Source organism: Odocoileus virginianus, chromosome 17 (assembly GCF_023699985.2).
Source record: "Odocoileus virginianus isolate 20LAN1187 ecotype Illinois chromosome 17, Ovbor_1.2, whole genome shotgun sequence".
Taxonomy (NCBI): domain Eukaryota; kingdom Metazoa; phylum Chordata; class Mammalia; order Artiodactyla; family Cervidae; genus Odocoileus; species Odocoileus virginianus.
This window is the reverse complement of record NC_069690.1, coordinates 39627528-39648107: the sequence shown is the minus strand read 5'-3', so window position 1 is coordinate 39648107 and position 20580 is coordinate 39627528. Positions and strand designations below refer to the sequence as shown.

The following is a 20580-nucleotide window of genomic DNA, read 5'->3' as shown; positions in this document are numbered from 1 at the left end:
ATGTTCATATACATGCTCCAAAGAACCTGTTCTAAAACATTTCAAGCAGCATGATTTTATTAGCCCCAAAGTGCAAACAATTTATCAATGGTAAACAAATGAAAGTTGTCATATTCATTCAGTGGAAGATGATACAGTAAGGAGAATAAATGAACTTCAGATAATTACATGGATCAGTGTCACAATCCTAATATAAAGAACAAGTGGCCAATTATATAGTATCTCATTTATATGAAGTTTAGAAAAATCGTGAACTTGCCTACATTCGGGAATGAGTGAGAGAATTTGAAGATAGCAAGTTCTATTTCTTAAGCTGGTAAGAGTGACAGGAGTGTGTTCATTTGGAGGTCGTCTATCAAGTTGGGCATTTTCTTATGTGAAATGGAAATAATAAATGTGGGGCAATGTATGAGCTCAGAATGAATAATTCATAGTATATGCATATGTGTATAAATCCTCACATCATGAATGTTGCGTAATAACACAAAGCACAATATGGAATGAATACTGGCACAAGATTTATCTAGAAATTCAGGTAAGATTCCCTGCTTCTGGGAGATGCTAGAAGTGATTATAAAAAGAAGAAAGCAGGATATAAGAATCATGAATACATTGAAAACAAACATGATTATGAAGATTTTTATGAAGATAGTAGCAGAAACTTAAGAAAGTCGTGAGTATGTGTCTTCATAAGTTACATGTACAGAGAAGATGAAGATCTTGACTTCTGAGTCAAAGTAGAGACCAACACTCCATATCAAGAATGCAGGAATGTGGAACATGACTCATATACATAGGAAGAAGAGAATCAAGGGGAAGTCCTCCTCACTCCATCAAGCTGATTCTCAACCTTTTAAACAGGGAGATTAATAACAAAAATTTGGTGATAGAACATTGGCTTTAGCAACATTTGGAAGTAAAATTTGTCCTGGAATGTCAAATCAGGTGACAAGAAGGTTGGTTTGAGAGACAGTGATTCTTTAGCAAAGTGATCAGCAACAGGAAGGCTGGCAGCAACTGGACACACAGCTGGTGTGGCAGGAGGTGGTCCTACAATGGGTGGTCTGACAGCAGACAGGGTGGCAGCAAGGCTGGCAGCAGCTGGATCCACAACTCTGGTCTTGGCACCCAGGCAGGCAGCAGCATGTTGGGGTGGTAGCAGGTTCTGTGAGCTGCCTGGCAGCAAGACTGACAGCAGTTAGAACCACCGCAGGTTTGTCCACCGCTGCTGGATCCACAGCAGGTGGGCTGGCAGAAAGCGGTCACACAAGTAGGTTTGCAGCAAGTGGTTTGACAGCAAGTTGAGGGGCAGCAGGACTGGCAGCAGCTGGACCCACAAGAGCTGCATCCACTACAGGTGGGCTGGAAGCACGTGGTCCTACGGCAGGTGATCCTGCCTCAGCCAGGCTGGCAGCAAGGGGAGCAGTAGGAATGGGTCATGGTGTCAGCGTGGTGTGTGGGTTCTTACACAGAGGTGAGTTCTCAGATTCTGATCACTTCTTCAATTCTAGTACTTTTATACACTGGGCTCTCAATATGTGAACCAATAAACAGGATTTTCCTTACTGTTGTTTACATTGCTTTCACAGTCACTGATGGAATTTTAGAGGAGGAAGTTGTTCCTAAGGGTTATGAATCTTTGGTAAATAAGGATTTAATCTGTTTCCCAATTGAGAATAGTTCATAGAAACATTTTTCAGGTAAAAGAAAGGCGATCACATTATCAACATCATTCCTGCTTCAGTCATAATATGATCATGTGATACAGTTTTCACTGGCCTGAGGCAGGTCATAGCTGTTGTCCCTCTCTAGCTTTCGTCCTTTTGCTATATGGAAATTGGCAAGTTCCCTTGTGGTGAGGGGCTGATGCTGATATTTTCACAACAACAAATTGAATCCATGCCTGAGTCCAAATCTGCTTACCCATAAAAGCCTGGTTCAGGACCACTACTGGCATTCGCCTGTAGCAACCTACACTCACTCCCTGCCTTCTATCCCACTTCTATCAGTGGCTCTTGGGAAGATGATATTTGGCATAATCTCTTTCATATGGCAAAGCAGAACCAAAGCAGGTGAGAAGAAGAAGCTGGGACTGAGAAAGCTTCAGTCAATTTACTTCCGGGTGACAAATAGTCCTAATTTGGCCAGAGTGTGGAGTTTCCCTGGACGTGGGTCATTCAGTGACCTGCTGAAAAACTGGGGCAATTCCAGGCAAACCAGGAAGAGCTGGTGACTCTGTTCCTATCCTTGCGTATCAGCGGAGTCGATGACCTCATCCTCCTGATAACATGTTTATCGTTGTAATCTTTCTTTTTCTTATTCTATTTCTTTCTTCCTTCTCTTCTTTCAATCTTTCTTCCCTTCTTCCTCCTCTATCTCTTTCACTTCCTTTCTTTCTTTTAATAATAGAATTGAATTAGTTAATTTCTAATTTATCTTTAGGTTTTAAACTCTTTAAGGTAACAAGTGAATGGTAAATGCAAATAATTAATTCCCAGCTTTATAGATTATGATGCAATGAACAAACCCATGTCAATATTACCAGGTTAAGAAATAGTAATTAAAAGTGGTCCTTTCCAATTATACCCTCTTCACTAATTCCCAAATGTTGCTAAATACTCTATTGATGACTTACAACCCTGTAGGTCAGTTTTAACTTTTTTTTAACCTTTATGTAATAAAAGAATATAGAATTGACTTCCCTTTACATTATGACTGTGAGATTCAGCAAAGTTATTATTTGTAGTTTATCTATTGTCATTGCTGTATAATCCTGGATTGTGTGTGAATATGACACAATTTATTTGTTGACAGTCCTCCTGATTTTCTTAAGGCTTAGTATTGAAAAGAGTCCTTCTATAAATGTTTTTGTACCAGCTGTTTGATAAACACATTTCTTTGGATGTAAACCTAAGAGTAGGTGGCTCATATAATTGCTTGGTCAAATGTTTATCCTATTCTACGTATCCTATTCTTGCCCATCTTCCATTTGATTTATTCCTAGATATTTTAATTTTTATGTTAATTTTATTTTATAATTGAACTTTTTCAACTTCTTCTGACATATAAAAATGTATTCATATTGTCGATGTTGTAACTAAGCTCTCATTATTTTTAATATTTAGCAATAGATTTTTTGGGAAATTTTACATGCACAATCACTTTACAGATGATGATAGCTTTATCCATTTCATAGCAGACTTTAAAAATTTTTTTAAATTATTTTTTATTGAAGGATAATTGCTTTACAGAATTTTGCTGTTTTCTGTCAAATCTCAAAATGAATCAGCCATAGGTATACATATACCCCCTCCCTTTTGAACCTCTCTCCCATGTCCCTTCCCATCCCACCCCTCTAGGTTGATCCAGAGCCTCTGTTTGAGTTTCCTGCCATACAGAGAATTCCCATTGGTGATCTACTTAACATATGGTAATATAAGTTTCCGTGTTACTCTTTCCATACATCTCACCCTCTCCTCCCCTCCCCCCATGTCTATAAGTCTATTCTCTATGTCTGTTTCTCCATTGTTGCCCTGTAAATAAGTTCTTCAGTACCATTTTTCTAGATTCTATATATATGCTTTAGAATACGGTATTTACCTTTCTCTTTCTGACTCACTTCCCTCTGTAGATTCTAGGTTCATCCACCTCATTAGAACTGACTAACATGCATTCCTTTTTTCTGGCTGAGTGATATTCCATTGTGTATATGTACCACAACTTCTTTATCCATTCAACTGTCGATGGACATCTAGGTTGCACCCATGTTCTAGCTATTGTAAATACCATAGCAGCCTTTTTAAAATTAAAGAATAGTTGGTTTACATATTGTGTTAGTTTCAGGTTTACGGTAAAGTGATTCAGTTATATGTATATATATGTTTCAGATTATTTTCCATTGTAGATTATTAAAATATATTGACTACTGTATCCTGTGTTATGCAGTAAATCCTTGTTAATTATCTCTTTTATTCAATATATATGTGGTAGTGTGTACTTGTTAATCCTATCCTTCTAATTTGTTCCTCTCCCCTTATCTTTCTCTCTTGGTGATGATGTTTGTTTTCTATGTTTGTGAGTCTCTGTTTTCTATATAGATTCATTTATATTGCTTTTTTGATTCCACATATAAGTACTGCAGTCCATAGGGTCACAGCCAGACATGACTGAGTGACTGAACAACATAAGTGATATCATATGATATTTATCTTTCCTCCTCTGACTTAATTCACTTAGTATGACATTACCTAGGTCCATTCACATTGCTTCAAATGGCAATATTTAATTCATTTTTATGGTTGAGTAATATTCCTTTGGTGTGTACACACACACACACACACACACACACACACACACACACACATATCTTCTTTACCCATTCATCTATTGATGTATTCCTAGGTTGCTTCCATGTGTTAGCTATTTAAATAGTGTTATAAGCCAACTCATTAGAAAAGACTCTGATGCTGGTAAAGAGTGGAGGCAGGAGGAGAAGGGTACAACAGAGGATGAGATGATTGGATGGCATCACCGACTCAATAGACATGAGTTTGAGCAAGCTCTGGGAGATGGTGAAGGACAGGGAAGCCTGGCGTGCTGCCGTTCATGGGGTCACAAAGAGTCGGACATGACTGAGCGACTGAACAATGATGAATGATGAGGCTAGCAGCCTTTTTATCTTTTATAAAAATTAATTTATTTACTTTAATTGCAGGCTAATTACTTTACAAGATTGTAGTGGTTTTTGCCATACATTGACATGAAGCAGCCATGGGTGTACATGCGTCCCCCATCCCGAACCCCCCTCCCACCTCCCTTCCCGTCCCATCCCTCTGGGTTGTCCCAGTGCGCCAGCTTTGAGTGTCCTGTTTCATGCATCAAACTCTGACTGGTCATCTGTTTCATATATGGTAATATACATGTTTCAGTGCTATTCTCTCAAATCATCCCACCCTCGCCTTCTCCCACAGAGTCCAAAAGTCTGTTCTTTATATGTTTCTCTTTACTGTCTTGCATACAGGGTCATTGTTACCATCTTTCTAAATTCCACATATATACATTAATATACTATATTGGTGTTTTTCTTTCTGACTTACTTTTTCATCCACCTCATTAGAACTGATTCCAATGTATTCTTTTTAATAGCTGGGTAATATTCCACTGTTTATATGTACCACAGCTTTCTCATCCATTCATCTGCCAGTGGACATCTAGCTTGCTTCCATGTCCTAGCTATTGTAAACAGTGCTGCAGTGAACACTGGGGTACATGTGTATCTTTCAGTTCTGGTTTCCCTAGGTTGTATGGCAGTTCTATTTCCAGTTTTTTAAGGAATTTCCACACTGTTCTCCATAGTGGTTGTACTAGTTTGCATTCCCACCAACAGTGTAAGAGGGTTCCCTTTTCTCCACACCCTCTCCAGCATTATTGTTTCTAGACTTTTTGATAGCAGCCATTCTGACTGATGTGAGATGGTACCTCATTGTGGTTTTGATTTGCATTTCTCTGATAATGAGTGATGTTGAGCGTTTTTTCAGGTGTTTGCTAGCCATCAATGTCTTCTTTGGAGAAATGTCTGTTTAGTTCTTTGGCCCACTTTTTGATTGAGTTATTTCTTTTTCTGGTATTGAACTGCATGAGCTGCTTTGTATATTTTTGAGATTAGTTCTTTGTCAGTTGCTTCATTTGCTATTATTTTCTCCCATTCTGAAAGTTGTCTTTTCACCTCGCTTATAGTTTCCTTTGTTGTGAAAAAGCTTTTAAGTTTAATTAGGTCCCATTTGTTTATTTTTGCTTTTATTTCCAATATTCTGGGAGGTGGGTCATAGAGGATTCTGCTGTGATTTATGTCAGAGAGTGTTTACCTTTGTTTTCCTCTAGGAGTTTTATAGTTTCTGGTCTTACATTTAGATCTTTAATCCATTTTGAGTTTATTTTTGTGTATGGTGTTAGAAAGTATTCTAGTTTCACTCTTTTGCTGGTGGTTGACCACTATTCCCAGCACCACTTGTTAGATTGTCTTTTCTCCATAGTATATTCTTGCCTCCTTTGTCAAAGATAAGGTGTCCATAGGTACATGGATTTATCTCTAGGCTTTCTATTTTGTTACATTGATCTTTATTGATATGTCTTTGTGTCAGTATTGTACTGTCTTGATGACTGTAGCTTTGTAGTATAGTCTGAAGTCAGCAGCCTTTTTATCTTGTAAGATTTTTTCTTATCCTAGTCCACTGGTACAGTTGAGCAGAATGGTGAAGAAGATATCTTTGTGTATTCTCTCTAGGAGGGACAACTCTCAATATTTCATAATTCAACAAAAAAGCTTTCTGTCTTTCTTGGTAGATTGTTTCCATCAGAGTAACTAGAGTTTTCCTATTCCTTGCTAAGGTATTCTATATTGGAAATGTGTTGAAGTCTCTAAAATGCTTTCTCTTTACCTGTTGAGATACCCTTATGATTATTCTCCTGTAGTTTTTCAATTAGTGTTATTTTCAAACATCAATTAACATTCAAATGCTAAACCAACCTTGTAATTATGAAAACAATTCAATGTTTTCATCTGATCAATAGCCATGCAAATGTGAAAACCCAGACAAGTTTGTAAGACAAACCTATTCCACTGAGTTTTACATTTGCATTTTGAAAAAGATTGGAGACTGTGTTATCAATTAAAAACATAATTTGAAAAATCTACAAATTATAAATACTGGAGGTGTGGGGAAGAGGGAACCCTTTTCTACTATTAATGGAATGTAAACTGATACAGCTACCATGGAGAACAGTATGAGATTTCTTAAAAAACTAAAAATATAGCTGCCATATGACCTAGTAATTCTGCTACCGAGCATATACCCCAAGATAACGATAATTCAAAAAGCCTCATGCATTCCAGTGTTTATTGCAGCACTATTTACAATAGCCAGGACATGGAAGCAAACTAAATGTCTATCAACAGATGAATGAATAAAGAAGATGTGGTACATAAATACAATAGACTATTACTCAGGCAAAAAAATTATGAAATTGGTCATTTGCAGAGATATGGATGGACCTAGAGTCTTCATACAGAGTGAAGTTAAGTCAGAAAAAGAAAGAGAAATATATATTAACGTGTATGCATGGGCCCGCGCGTGCACACACACACACACACACACATAACCTAGCAAAGCAGTATAGATGACCTTTTTGCAGGGCAGGAATAGAGACACAGACATGTGGACACTGGGAGGGAAGAGGGGGTGGGATGAATTGAGACATAGGAATTGACATATATAAATTGCTATATATAACAAAAGATAGAAAGTGAGAACTAGTTGTATAGCACAGGGAGCTCAGCTCAGTGCTCTGTGGTGACAGAATGTGTGGGATGGGGGTGGCGAGGAAGGGAGGTCCAAGAGGGAGGGAGTATATGTATACACATGGCTGATTCACTTCTTGTGATGCAGAGACTAACACAATGTTGGAAAGCAACTATTCCTCAATAAATAAATAAAATATACTTAGACTTTTATACATGTAATGCAACTAGCTCTTAAATATTATTGCAGAAATGAGCCAAAAGGAAGTTTACACTAACATAACAGGAATAGGCAATCCCAAAGAATGCTCAAACTACTGCACAGTTGCACTCATCTCACACACTAGTAAGGTAATGCTCAAAATTTTCCAAGCCAGGCTTCAGCAATACGTGAGCCATGAACTTCCAGATGTTCAAGCTGGTTTTAGAAAAGGCAGAGGAACCAGAGATCAAATTGCCAACATCCTCTGGATCATCGAAAAAGCAAGCGAGTTCCAGAAAAACATCTGTATCTGCTTTATTGACTATGCCAAAGCCTTCAACTGTGTGGATCACAATAAACTGTGGAAAATTCTGAAAGAGCTGGGAATACCAGACCACCTGACCTGCCTCTTGAGAAACCTGTATGCAGGTCAGAAAGCAACAGTTAGAACTGGACATGGAACAACAGACTGGCTCCAAATAGGAAAAGGAATACGTCAAGCCTGTGTATTGTCACCCTGCTTATTTAACTTATATGCAGAGTACATCATGAGAAACACTGGGCTGGAGGAAGCACAAGCTGGAATCAAGATTGCCAGAAGAAATATCAATAACCTCAGATCTGCAGATGACACCACCCTTACGGCAGAAATTGAAGAAAAATTAAAGAGCCTCTTGATGAAAGTGAAAGAGGAGAGTGAAAAAGTTGGCTTAAAGCTTAACACTCAGAAAACTAAGATCATGGCATCTGGTCCCATCACTTCATGGCAAATAAATGGGGAGACAGTGGACAAAGTGGCTGACTTTAATTTTGTGGGCTCCAAAATCACTGCAGATTGTGATGCAGCCATGAAATTAAAAGACGCTTACTCCTTGGAAGGAAAGTTATGACCAACCTAGACAGCATATTTAAAAGCAGAGACATTACTTTGCCGACAAAGGTCTGTCTGGCCAAGGCTGCGGTTTTTCCAGTGGTCATGTATGGATGTGAGAGTTGGACTGTGAAGAAAGCTGAGCGCCAAAAAATTGATGCTTTTGAACTATGGTGTTGGAGAAGACTCTTGAGAGTCTCTTGCACTGCAAGGAGATCCAAACAGTCCATCCTAAAGGAGATCAGTCCTGGATGTTCATTGGACGAACTGATGCTGAAGCTGAAACTCTACTACTTTGGCCACCTCATGCGAAGAGTTGACTCGTTGGAAAAGACCTTGATGCTGGGAAAGATTGAGGGCAGGAGGAGAAGGGGACGACAGAGGATGAGATGGTTGGATGGCATCACCGACTCGATGGACATGAGTTTGAGTAAACTCCGGGAGTTGGTGATGGACAGGGAGGCCTGGCATGCTGCGATTCATGGGGTCGCAAAGAGTTGGACACGACTGAGCGACTGAACTGAACAGGAATATCACAATTTGAGGGCTACAAATTGCAAAGTAAATCTAACATCTTTCAAAGAAAAGTGTGAAAGAGGCAGCATTAAACAAGGATATAAGACTTGCCATGTAGATTGAACAACACCGTGGTCAACCAAATGGAAATAATCAAAGCAAAGATTACGATTTCAAGTCCTATGTTGGTAAGAAAAGTTCAAGGCTTTGGACTTCCCTAGTGGTCCAGGGGTAAAGAATCTGCCTGCCAATGAAGGGCATATGGGTTTGATCCCTGGCCAAGGAAGATGCCACATGCTGCAGAGCAACTAAGCCTGAGGGCCTCAACTACTGAGCATGTGCTTTAGAGCCCAAATGCCACAACACTGAAGGCCTCATGCCCTAAAGCCCGTGTACCACGAGAGAAGCCACCATAATGAGAAGCCCACACACCACAACTAGAGAACAGCCCCTGCTTGCAGCAACTAGAGAAAGGCTGTGCACAGCAGACAAGGCCCAGCACAGCCAAAAATAAATGAATGAATAAAATTAAAGAAGAAAGGTTCAAACTTTAGTTCCCGCATGATGTCCAGCTGTTAGCTAGGGGTTGATAGGAAGAACATGGCCTTAACTCTAAATCTGATGCAAATCTTAAACTCACTAACAGTTGGAGCCTGTCAGTTGCCTGTAGCCCTTGCAACAGAAGAGCATCTCCAGACATGCAAAGTGAGAACCATGATAGAAACAAAGGTCCAGTGTGAGTCTCTAAAACTCTTCTCTTCCAGACCAAATTATTAACCAGAAAAATACTACATCCATGGCGAAGAGCAGCGTTTAGTGCTCCATCAAAGACTTAAAGAATGCAAGGTGTTGGTTTTCTTCCAATTTTGATATCAGTCATTTTGTACCAGTCTAACCTCTTCTTTATTTTGGGGGGCTCCAAAATCACTACAGTTGGTGACTGCAGCCATGAAATTAAAAAGTGCTTGTTCCTTGGAAGAAAAGTTATGACCAACCTAGACAGCATATTAAAAAGCAGAGACATTATTTTGCCAGCAAAGGTCCGTATAGTCAAAGCTATGGTTTTTCCAGTAGTCATGTATGGATGTGAGAGTTGGACTATAAAAAGAGCTGAGCCCTGAAGAATTGATGGTTTTGTAATGTGGTGTTGAAGGAAACTTGTGAGAGTCCCTTGGACTGCAAGGAGATCCAACCAATCAATCCTAAAGGAAATCAGTCCTGAATATACATGGGAAGGACTGATGCTGAAGCTGAAACTCCAATACTTTGGCCACTTGATGTGAAGAACTGACTCATTGGAAAAGACACGGATGCTGGGAAAGATTGAAGGCAGGAGGAGAAGGGGACGACAGAGGATGAGATGGTTGGATGGCATGAATGACAATGCATGAATTGTCTCCTCCTGAATTTCTACTGAAAGAGCACTTTTTTTTCAGGTACTTATTTAATTCCTTGCTCTTTCAGTAGAAATTCAGGAGAAGGAGACAATTCAGAATTTGACTTGTGTGATATTAAGAAACAAGTCCCTTTATATGGACTTTCTCTTGTGATGACACAATGGATTCTAAAAATATCTGATAGAGTTGAGTTGTATTAGTTGCTGAACTGCCCCGAGACAGGAAAGGCTCCACGCTTTCACCAGAGTTCTAAACGCATCTACTGCCCTAACATGTAACTGCTGCTTGCTGCATTGTAGGAAACCAATATAGGGATGATGTTGTAACAGGCATTATCTATTATATATGCATGTATGCATGCTTTCTCAGTCCCTCAGCTGTGTCCGACTCCTTGCAACTCCATGGACTGTATGATCCGGCCATGATCCTCTATCCATGGGATTCTCTAGGCAAGAATACTGGAGTGGGTTGCCATTTCCTTTGCAGAGGATCTACTTGTCCCAGAGATGGAACCTGCATCTCCTACGTCTCCTGCTTTGGCAGGTGAATTCTTTATCACTGAGCCACCTAGGAAGCTCCAGCTATTAAATGTGAGAGATTTATCATTCCTCCCATTGTTAAAGTAGCAATTCAGTTTCATAACCTAATAGACCTCAGTATTGGATATCATTTCTGCTTACATTTTCATGTAAATATAGGTGTCCTTAAGCAAAAACAGAAGTTGCCTGGGATCTCAGCTTGTCCATCATTAGTTACATAATATTTCACAGTGAAATTTCTCATCTAAAAATGTATGAATTAGTTAATGGCAGGATGTTTGCAGCTCAGGTTGTATAGCTCATATGGTATGCAATATGGATACATGTTCATATGTTAGCAATGCTGTACAATAAATCAAACACAATATGGAGTGAATTGTGGAATAGAATTTATTAAGAAACAGGTAAGTAAGACTCCTGCATCTAGGAAGACACACAAAGTGGTCTTAAGGAAGAAAGCAAGTTACAGGATCCCTGAGTACACTGATAAAGAAAATATGTTTATGAAGATTATGGTCAATTGCAGAAACCTATGAAAATGTTATGAGGATTTTTTTCGTAAATTATTTAGAATGACTAGGAAGTAGATCCTGACATCAGAGTTAATACCCAGACAAACACCATATCAAGGATGCATGAAGTTGATATATTATCCTCATACAGGGAAGGAAGAGATAGGGGGAAGCCATTTTCACTCCATTCAGCTGACTCACAAGCTTTTAAACCACAGATGAGTAACTGAAATTCTGGTAGAACATGCTAGTTGTCGGCAAAGTCTAGTAAGTGATTTTGTCCACACAATAGCAAGCTAGTTAACAAATGATGTTGTGTGGGGATGGGGAAACTTTGGTGAAGTGATCAGCAACAGGAAGGCTGGCAGCAGCTGGACACACAGCTAGGGCGACAGCAGGTGGTCTGACAGCAGACAGGGCGGCTACAAGGCTGGCAGCAGCTGGATCCACATTCCTGGGCTTGGCTCCCAAGGAGGCAGCAGCACGTGGGGTGGTAGCAGATTCTGTGGCAGTACACAGGAGCACAGCAAGCTGGCTGACAGCAAGGCTGGCTGCACCTGGACCCACTGAAGGTTTGTCCACAGCTGCTGGACCCACAGCAGGTGGGCTGGCAGCAGGTGGTCACACAAGTAGGCTTGCAGCAGGTGGTCCTACAGCAGGTGGTTTCACTAGTTTGATAGCAAGTTGGGGGGCAGGAGGGCTGGCAGCAGATGGTCTCACAGCAGGTGGGCTGACAGCAGGGTTTGCTGCAACAGGTGGGCTGGCAGCAGGAGGTCACACAAGTAGGTCTGCAGCAGGTGGTCCTGCAACAGGTGGTTTGACAGCAAGCTGGGGGGCAGCAGGGCTTGCAGCAGCTGGACTCACAGCAAGTGGTCCTGCAGCTAGTGGGCTGACAGCAGGTGGGCTGGCAGCACGGGGAGCAGCACGAGTGGGTCATTGTGTCTGTGATGAGGATGGACTCCTGTGAGTTTCTCAGATTCTGCTCACTCCTCCTGTTCTGGGGCTTTTATATCCTGGACCCCCAATGTTGGGACCAATAAGCAGGACTTTCCTCGTTGTTCTTTATGTTATTGTTGCAGTTTTTATAATTGTCATGGAGGAAGTTGCTTTCTTAGTGTTTTATAGAGAGGCCTCTGTAAATTAGTGTTTGATCTTTTCCTTAATTGGGTCTAGTACTTAAGAATCTTTCCTAGAAATGAAAAAGTCAGGAATCATCACCAGCAGCATTTCTGGTCCTGTGACATCATCTGGTCATGGGGAGTTCCTGCTGGCTCTGTGACGGTCAGAATAGTTCTCCTTTCTCAGCTTTGTTCCTTTGGCTCTACTTAGACTGGGACCTGCCTCCAAAGGGTCATGATGCTGATGCATTCTGTGATGAATGAAGCCTGCCTGAATTCAAGCCCGTCTCTGACAAAGTCAGAGTTAAGACTTCCACATGTATTTGTATATATCTGTATTTGGAAACTAGTTTGAAGTGTTTCCCAGTTTTATCAGGGTCATCTGAATAGAGGATGGTTGGCACATTGTTTTTCAAATGAAAATCAGTGCCAAAACTGGAATAGAGGCAAAAACTGAATCCTATTTTCTCAAACAGCATCCCTTCCTTACTGTTTCAGTGCTATTTTCTAGTTAGGTTAATGACCTCTGGTGAGACATACCAACTTGAATATACTTTCTTCTATAATTTGTGACAAGCAGGTTAGATAGGAGAATAACAAAGGTATGTTTGAATCTGTAAATTTATATATTCTGACAAATGTTGAATCTCAGCCACAATTTCTTAAAGCTTTTAGGCCCCATTTTCTCTCTTTTAGATGTATATGTTAGAGTATAATTGCCATGTAATGGGGAAACATATAGTCAACAGCAGTAGAAAGGATAAAATGATAATGTAATTCCAATGGCAGAAAAAAGGAAAAAATTTAAATTTGTGTGGAACCACAAAATATCCAATGCAATATTGAAAAAGAACAAAGCTTGAAGCATCATTTTCCTTGATTCCAAACAGTATTACAAAGCTCTATTAAACAAAACAGTATGGATTGGAAAAAACCAGCACTTAGATCAATGAAGTAGAATAAAGAGGCCAGAAATAAGTCCACACATTATATGACTTACTAATTTATTACAAAGGAGCCAAGAATATATTAATGCAATAAGGAAATTGCAATCTTTTAAACAAATAGTGGTGGGAAAACTGGGCAGCATGTGCCAAAGAATGAAACTGGACTCCTCTCATACACCATCCACAAAAATTAGCTCTAAATGGATTAAAGACCTGAACTTAAGACCTGAGATTATAAAACTCCTGGAAGAGAAAATAGATAGTAAGCTCTTTGACACTGGTCTTAGTGTTGACTTTTTGGATTTGACACCAAAATAAAGGCAGCAGATCTAAAAGTGGGAATAATTAAATAGTTTATGCCTAGAAAAGGAAACTATCAACAAAATGAAAAGGAAACCTATTGAACTGAGAGAAAATATTTTCAAATCATATTTCATAAAGGGTTGATATTCAAAATATATAACTCAATAACTCACATGACACAACTCACATGACTCAATAGCAAAATTGAAACAACCTCATTTAAAATGGGCAGAGGTTCTAAAGACATACTTTTCCAAAGAAGACATGCAAATGGCCATCAGATACATGAAAAGGTATTTAATATCACTAATCAACAGGAATGCAAATCAAAACCACAATGAGATATCAGTTCATACCAGATTTAGCATGTCTATCATAAAAGTGTCAAGACATACAAAGTTTTAATGAGAATATGACAAAAGGGAACCCCTTTCCCTGTTAGTTGAAATGGGAATTGGTGCAGCCACTATGAAAAAAAAATGGAGTTCCCTCAAAATTAAAAATAGGACATGGGGAGAATAGAATATGATCTAAATATTCTACTTCTTGGCATTTATCTGAAGAAAACAAAAACACTGACTCAAAAAGATTTATACAGCCACATGTTCATTATAGCATTGTTTACACTAGCCAAGACATGGAAACAACCAAAGTGTCTGTCAATGGATGAATGGGTAAAGAAAACATGGAACATATCATATAATGGAGTGTTATTCAGTGATGAATAGAGGGATATCTTCCCATTTATGACAATGTGAAAGGACCTTGAGGGCATTAAGCTAAATGAAATAAGTTAGAGACAAATACCATGTGATTTCACTTGTATATGGAATCTTAAAAAATTTTTTCTAAAACTGAGCTCATAGATAGAACAGATCAATGGTAGCCAGAGGTGGGAGGTGGGGTGGGTGAAATAGGTAAATGGGATCACAAGGTACAGGCTTCCAGTTATAAAATAAATGCATGGGGAATGTGATGTACTGCATAATGACCATAGTGAGTAACACTGAAATCTTTGAAAGTTGCTAGAAAAGTAGATTTTAAAAGCTCTCATGCAAGAAAAAAGACTTTGTAGTTATCAATTGTGACAGATGTTAATGTTAACCAGACTTACTGCAGTGGTAACTTTGCAACATCTACGAATATCAAATTATTATGTTGAACACCTATAAATAATATAATGCCGTGTCAATTAAAGCTCAGTTTAAAAAAAAACAAACAAGGATAGATACATATCAGTAGAATTCAGAAGTTTCATATCAGGAGAGTACACAACACTACTGTAGTGAAATATTGAAACACTTTTATTGTTTCTACCCCTGTTGACTCTCTGCTTTCCCTATGACATGGCAATTACACTCTTACATATGTACCTAAAAGAGAGACAATAGGGCAGAAAAAACTCTAAGAAATTATGGCTGACACATTTGACATTTATTGAAATCTATAAGTCTATAAAGTTGTCATCCTATCTACCTATTTGTCACAAATTATAAAAGAAAGTATGTGCAAGTCGTGATGTCTCATCAGAGGTGATTGATCCAGCTAAAAATAGTTACGGGACATTAATGAATTGATATCTGAAAACAGGGTACAGCTTTGGTGCCGAATTACTAGTGAAGAACAATGTGCCAACATCTTCTACCTAAATGTACCTAATAAAGCTGGGAAATATTTTAGGTCAGTCACTACTGATTTGAAAGACATGTATATAGATACACGTGATCGTCTTGAATCTCAGACTTCGCCTGACATCACACTTGGACTTTAGCTGACTTCATTCATCACAGAATGCATCAGCATCCAGCAAGTCTCAACCTAAGTGGACTCAAAGGAACAAAGAAAAGATGACTGTTCTGACCCTTGCCGAGGCAGGAATAACTATCCCATGACCTGATGATGTCACAAGACCAGGGATCCTGTTGGGATCATTCCTTATTCTTTTTCCCTTCTGGAAAAGGTTCTTAAGTACTAGTCCTAATTAAAAAGAAGATCAAACACTAATTTACAGAGGCCTCAAAACACGAAAGAAATCATTTCCTCTTGGATAATTTCCCATTGACTACAAAAACAACATACACAACAAGGAAAGTCTTGCTTATTGGTCCCAACACTGGGGGTCCAGTGTATAAAAAGCCCCAGAACAGAAACAGTCATCAGAATCTGAGAAACTCACTTCTAACCAGAAGTCCACACTCCACCAGTGACAAAATGACTCACTCCTGCTGCTCCCCGTGCTGCCAGCCCACCTGCTGTGAGCCCAGCTGCTGCCGGCCTTGCTGCCCCCCAACTTGCTATCAGACTAGTGAAAACACCTGCTGTAGGACCACCTGCTGCAAACCCACGTGTGTGACCACCTGCTGTCAGCCCACCTGTGGTGGGTCCAGCTGCTGCCAGCCTTGCTGTCACCCTGCCTGCTGTCAGACCACCTGCTGCAGGACCACCTGCCTCAAGCCTATTTGTGTGACCACCTGCTGCCAGCCCACCTGCTGTGAGGCCAGCTGCTGCCGGCCTTGCTGCCCCCCAACTTGCTATCAGACTAGTGAAAACACCTGCTGTAGGACCACCTGCTGCAAACCTACCTGTGTGACCACCTGCTGTCAGCCCACCTGTGGTGGGTCCAGCTGCTGCCAGCCTTGCTGTCGCCCTGCCTGCTGTCAGACCACCTGCTGCAGGACCACCTGCCTCAAGCCTACTTGTGTGACCACCTGCTGCCAGCCCACCTGCTGTGGGTCCAGCAGCTGTGGACAAACCTGCAGTGGGTCCAGGTGCTCTCAGCCTTGCTGCCAGCCAGCTTGCTGTGCACCCGTGTACTGCCACAGAACCTGCTACCACCCCACATGCTACTGCCTGCCTGGGTGCCAAGACCAGAGCTGTGGATCCAGCTGCTGCCAGCCTTGCAGCCGCCCTGTCTGCTGCCAGACCACCTGCTGCAGGACCACCTGCTGCCGCCCTAGCTGTGTGTCCAGCTGCTGCCAGCCTTCCTGCTGCTGATCACCTTGCCAAGGAGCCACTGTCCCTATACAACACCTTCTGCTAATTGACTTGCTACCTGGGGACAAACAAAATCACTTCTTAGACTCTGCTGACAACTGGCATGCTCTACCAGAATTTCAGTTACTCATCTCCTTGCTTAAGAGCTTGTGAATTAGCTTCCTCCAATTGTCTTCCTCTGGTGTAGGAGGACCATGTGCCAACTGCCTGCATCTGTGATAAGGAAGCATGTCTTGGTTTTGACTCTGAAAATAGGATTGACCATCTAGTTCTTCTGAGTAACTTAAGAAAACGAGATCTCAGAATGTTTCTATAGGTTTCTGCAGCCTATCATAATCTTTATAATCATATTTTCTCTTTTGCTATCCTCATAGTTCTTGTATCATGCTTTCTCCTTTTATGATCACTTGGAGGTTTACCCATATGTTTCTCAATAAATGGTGTACCACAATTCTTCTATATGTGTTTGATTTATTGCACCACCTTCCTGACATAGAAATTTATATATCATATGCCTACGAGCATCATATTAGCCCCCTTCCTAATTATTATCTCATTATTAAAAAGCCATTTCATTGTGTAGTGTGATTTACCTAATAATAAATAGACTCATCCAGGATGAAGTCTTCTGTTCCTGTTCAAGGGCACTTACATTTACATCCCAAGGAACTATTAATAGATGTCTGAACCTCAGTGACTATGTCCTTGGCAAGCTATAGTTGCTGTCATTGTTCATGTGGTTATCTACAGCTGGGCCTGGACACACCATGAGATACTCCAAGGAAATTATGCTCAGACTATTTCTCCCTGCCCTCTATCTTTTCACAATAATTATCCCTCAGCAATTAGTAACTCCTGTCTCTGCCCACTGGTCTATCTAGATGAGGAGTCCAAAATGACCAGGTGACAGTTTAAACATAGACTATATTCCCTAAAAAATGTGACTTTTATAGTATTAAGCCCTTCTATCCAGGAGAGTGTAGATCCATGGGGAGGGGAAGAACAGATTCCCATATATGTCACCGTGAGTTAAAGTGAGAGGGTTCACTGCCACTTCACTTTCTGAAACCATGTATACTACCTTTGTGGATATACATGGTACTACCTATTTGGGAACCACATAGTGGCCATTAGGTCGAAGTATGTACTGTATTCAGAAACAACATATCAACCTCGTGTGTTGTCATCTCTAAGTTGGTTCTTACTGCAGTCTACAAGACCATCTAATTTTCCATGGGCCAGCCATCTCTTGATGAAACTGAAAGAGGCTCAATACTCTTGGCTTAAAACTCAACATTCAGAAAACTAAGCTCATGGCATCTGGTCTCATCACTTCATGGCAAATAGATGGGGAAACACTGGAAACATTGAGAGACTATTTTGGGGGGCTCCAAAATCACTGCAGATGGTGACTGCAGCCATGAAATTGAAAGACGCATGCTCCTTGAAAGAAAAGTTATGACCAACCTAGACAGTATATTAAAAAGGAGAGAGTTACTTGTCAACAAAGGTTCATCTAGTCAAAGTTATGGTTTTTCCAGTAGTTATGGATAGATGTGAAAGTTGGACTATAAAGAAAGCTGAGCCCCGAAGAATCGATGCTTTTGAACTGTGGTGTTGGAGAAGACTCTTGAGAGTCCCTTGGACTGCAAGGAGATCCAACCAATCCATGCTAAAGGAAATCAGTCTTGACTATTCATTGAAAGGACTGATGCTGATGCTGAAACTCCAATACTTTGGCCACCTGATGTGAAGAACTGACTCATGAAAGGACCCTGAAGCTGGGAAAGATTGAAGGCAGGAGAAGGGGATGACAGAGGATGAGATGGTTGGATGGCATCACCGACTCAATGGACATGAGTTTGAGTAAGCTCCAGGAGTTGGTGATGGACAGGGAAGCCTGGTGTGCTGCAGTCCATGCAGCCACAAAGAGTCAGACATGACTGAGTGACTGAACTGAACTGAACGAGAGAATTCTAATTTTCCATGGGTCAGTTATCTCTGTCATGTGATGTATGGTAGAACAAGTCGATCTCATGTTCATTTGCCTCTTGTTGATCTTGTTCATTAAAAAGTGGGTCTGTGGGTCCCAAGTTTTACTATTCAGAATCCTATGTCAATATTACTATAAGCTGATGGATAGTACTGTTGATAGGAACAACAATCCAAGTTTATAACATGGAATCTTAGTAAAGAAGAATTGCTGTCTTTTCCATGCACATGTAATCTAAGAGGAAAACTAACTTGCTTTCAAGTTAGATGGCTAGATTTCCTGAGGGATATTATTCTCTGCTTCTGACAAGCAGCATATACAGCAGTGCCTGCCGTGGTCAGAGCAAGCCTGTGCTGTTGGTCCACACAAATCTTCCATCCGTGCCACCATGGACTCTGTTCCTTCTCTCTTGTATAAGTATTGATGTACCTAGTGATAGAGATGGGATAAGCTATCCCAAACTTGCAGCTGTCCAGTGTCTCCTTTGTGGTAAACACTCTGGAGGTCATTGATGTGGGACACAGTGGGAAACACTTTCTGCCCTCACACGTACCTCCATCTAAATAATTCTCCAAATCCCTTTACTTGCTCCTCCCTTGGCTCAATCCAATCAGTCAGTCCTTTTACCACTTGCAGATAGGCAAAAAGCATCATTTCCTCAAAAAAAAAAAATATATATATATATATACACACACACATATATATATATATATATATATATATATATATATATATATATAATGGACATGCGTACTGACTCACTCTTCACTGTGAGTATTTTCTCTCTCCACTACCCTTGCACAGCAGAAGTGTCATCTGTCATAGTCAAAATTCTCCATTTGGCTTAAAAGCTTCTACTGAAGTTAACAGGTGATGAAATTTAAGATATTGAATGCTCATATATTATGACCAATTTGATTTTGTAGAAATCAAATGGAATTGGGATGGTAATTATTTTAAATATTATTTTTAATTAGAGGATAATTACAATATTGCAATGGTTTCCACCATACATCAACATGAATCAGCCATAAGTATATATATGAAAGAGGAAACAGACAGAACAGGCTCCATCTTGAAAGTAGGCCTCTATCTTGGGCCGGACTGTGGACTTTGAGCTATATGACCAGTATCTATAGAAACGACATACCAACTGGAAAAGCAGACCCCCTGAATGGAAGAGCCCCAGGGTTCATACCTAGACTCTCTGTTGCATAAAAGAATACCCTAGTTATCTGTGTAGCCAAATAGAATCATAAATTCTATTATGCTTATTAGGGTATGTCCACAGGCCTATTGATAATTGTCTACTGTTAACTACATAGGCTTAAGGTATATGAATCACAGGTTAACTTTGACTGTTTCTTTCTTTTCCTTTGTTCAGACTAGTTTCAGGGAATTTGGGGAGGTGGGTTTGGGCATGTACACTTAGGGTATATATGGTTTCTTTTTTTTTTTTTTCCATTTATTTTTATTAGTTGGAGGCTAATTACTTTACATCATTGTATATATGGTTTTCACAAAAACTGGTCGAGGTCCTTGGCTAAGAGGAGATGCTACCTTGGGCCCGCTGGTGTAATAAACTGCACTCCACTATCTGCATTGTCCTTCTGAGTTTGTTTCCAGGAAGGTGTGGCTACAACACATACATCCCTTCCTCCTAAACCACCTTCCCACCTCCTTCTCCATCCCACCCCTCTAGGTCATCACAGAGTACCAGCTTTGGGTTCTGCATCGTACTACAAATTCCCACTGGTTATCCACTTTATGGGCTTCCTGGAGGCTCAGACGGTAAAGAATCTGCCTGCAATGCAGGAGACCTGGGTTCAAACCCTGGGTAGGAAGATCCCCTGAAAAGGGAATGACTCCAGTGTCCAGAGAATTCCATGAA

General features: G+C 40.3%; 2 protein-coding genes and 1 pseudogene across 2 annotated transcripts; 1 reads left to right on the top strand and 2 right to left on the bottom strand.

The window, feature by feature from the left end:
- Window positions 1–992: 992 nt before the first annotated feature.
- On the bottom strand, window positions 993–1440 carry LOC110152872 (keratin-associated protein 9-2-like; annotated as a pseudogene).
- A 9758-nt stretch (window positions 1441–11198) lies between these two features.
- LOC110152871 (keratin-associated protein 9-9-like) lies at window positions 11199–12293 on the bottom strand. The gene has a single exon (XM_020916689.2). The coding sequence runs from the start codon at window positions 12269–12271 to the stop codon at window positions 11681–11683; it is 591 nt and encodes a 196-aa protein (XP_020772348.2). The 5' UTR covers window positions 12272–12293; the 3' UTR covers window positions 11199–11680.
- A 3580-nt stretch (window positions 12294–15873) lies between these two features.
- On the top strand, window positions 15874–17147 carry LOC139038964 (keratin-associated protein 9-9-like). The gene has a single exon (XM_070478441.1). It carries the CDS (start codon window positions 15914–15916, stop codon window positions 16694–16696), a length of 783 nt encoding a protein of 260 aa, XP_070334542.1. The 5' UTR covers window positions 15874–15913; the 3' UTR covers window positions 16697–17147.
- The last annotated feature ends 3433 nt before the right edge of the window (window positions 17148–20580 follow it).

Excerpts from the sequence above, each read along its gene's own strand:
- LOC139038964 (XM_070478441.1), top strand. The coding sequence starts at position 15,914 with ATGACTCACTCCTGCTGCTCCCCGTGCTGCCAGCCCACCTGCTGTGAG.
- LOC110152871 (XM_020916689.2), bottom strand. The coding sequence starts at position 12,271 with ATGACCCACTCGTGCTGCTCCCCGTGCTGCCAGCCCACCTGCTGTCAG.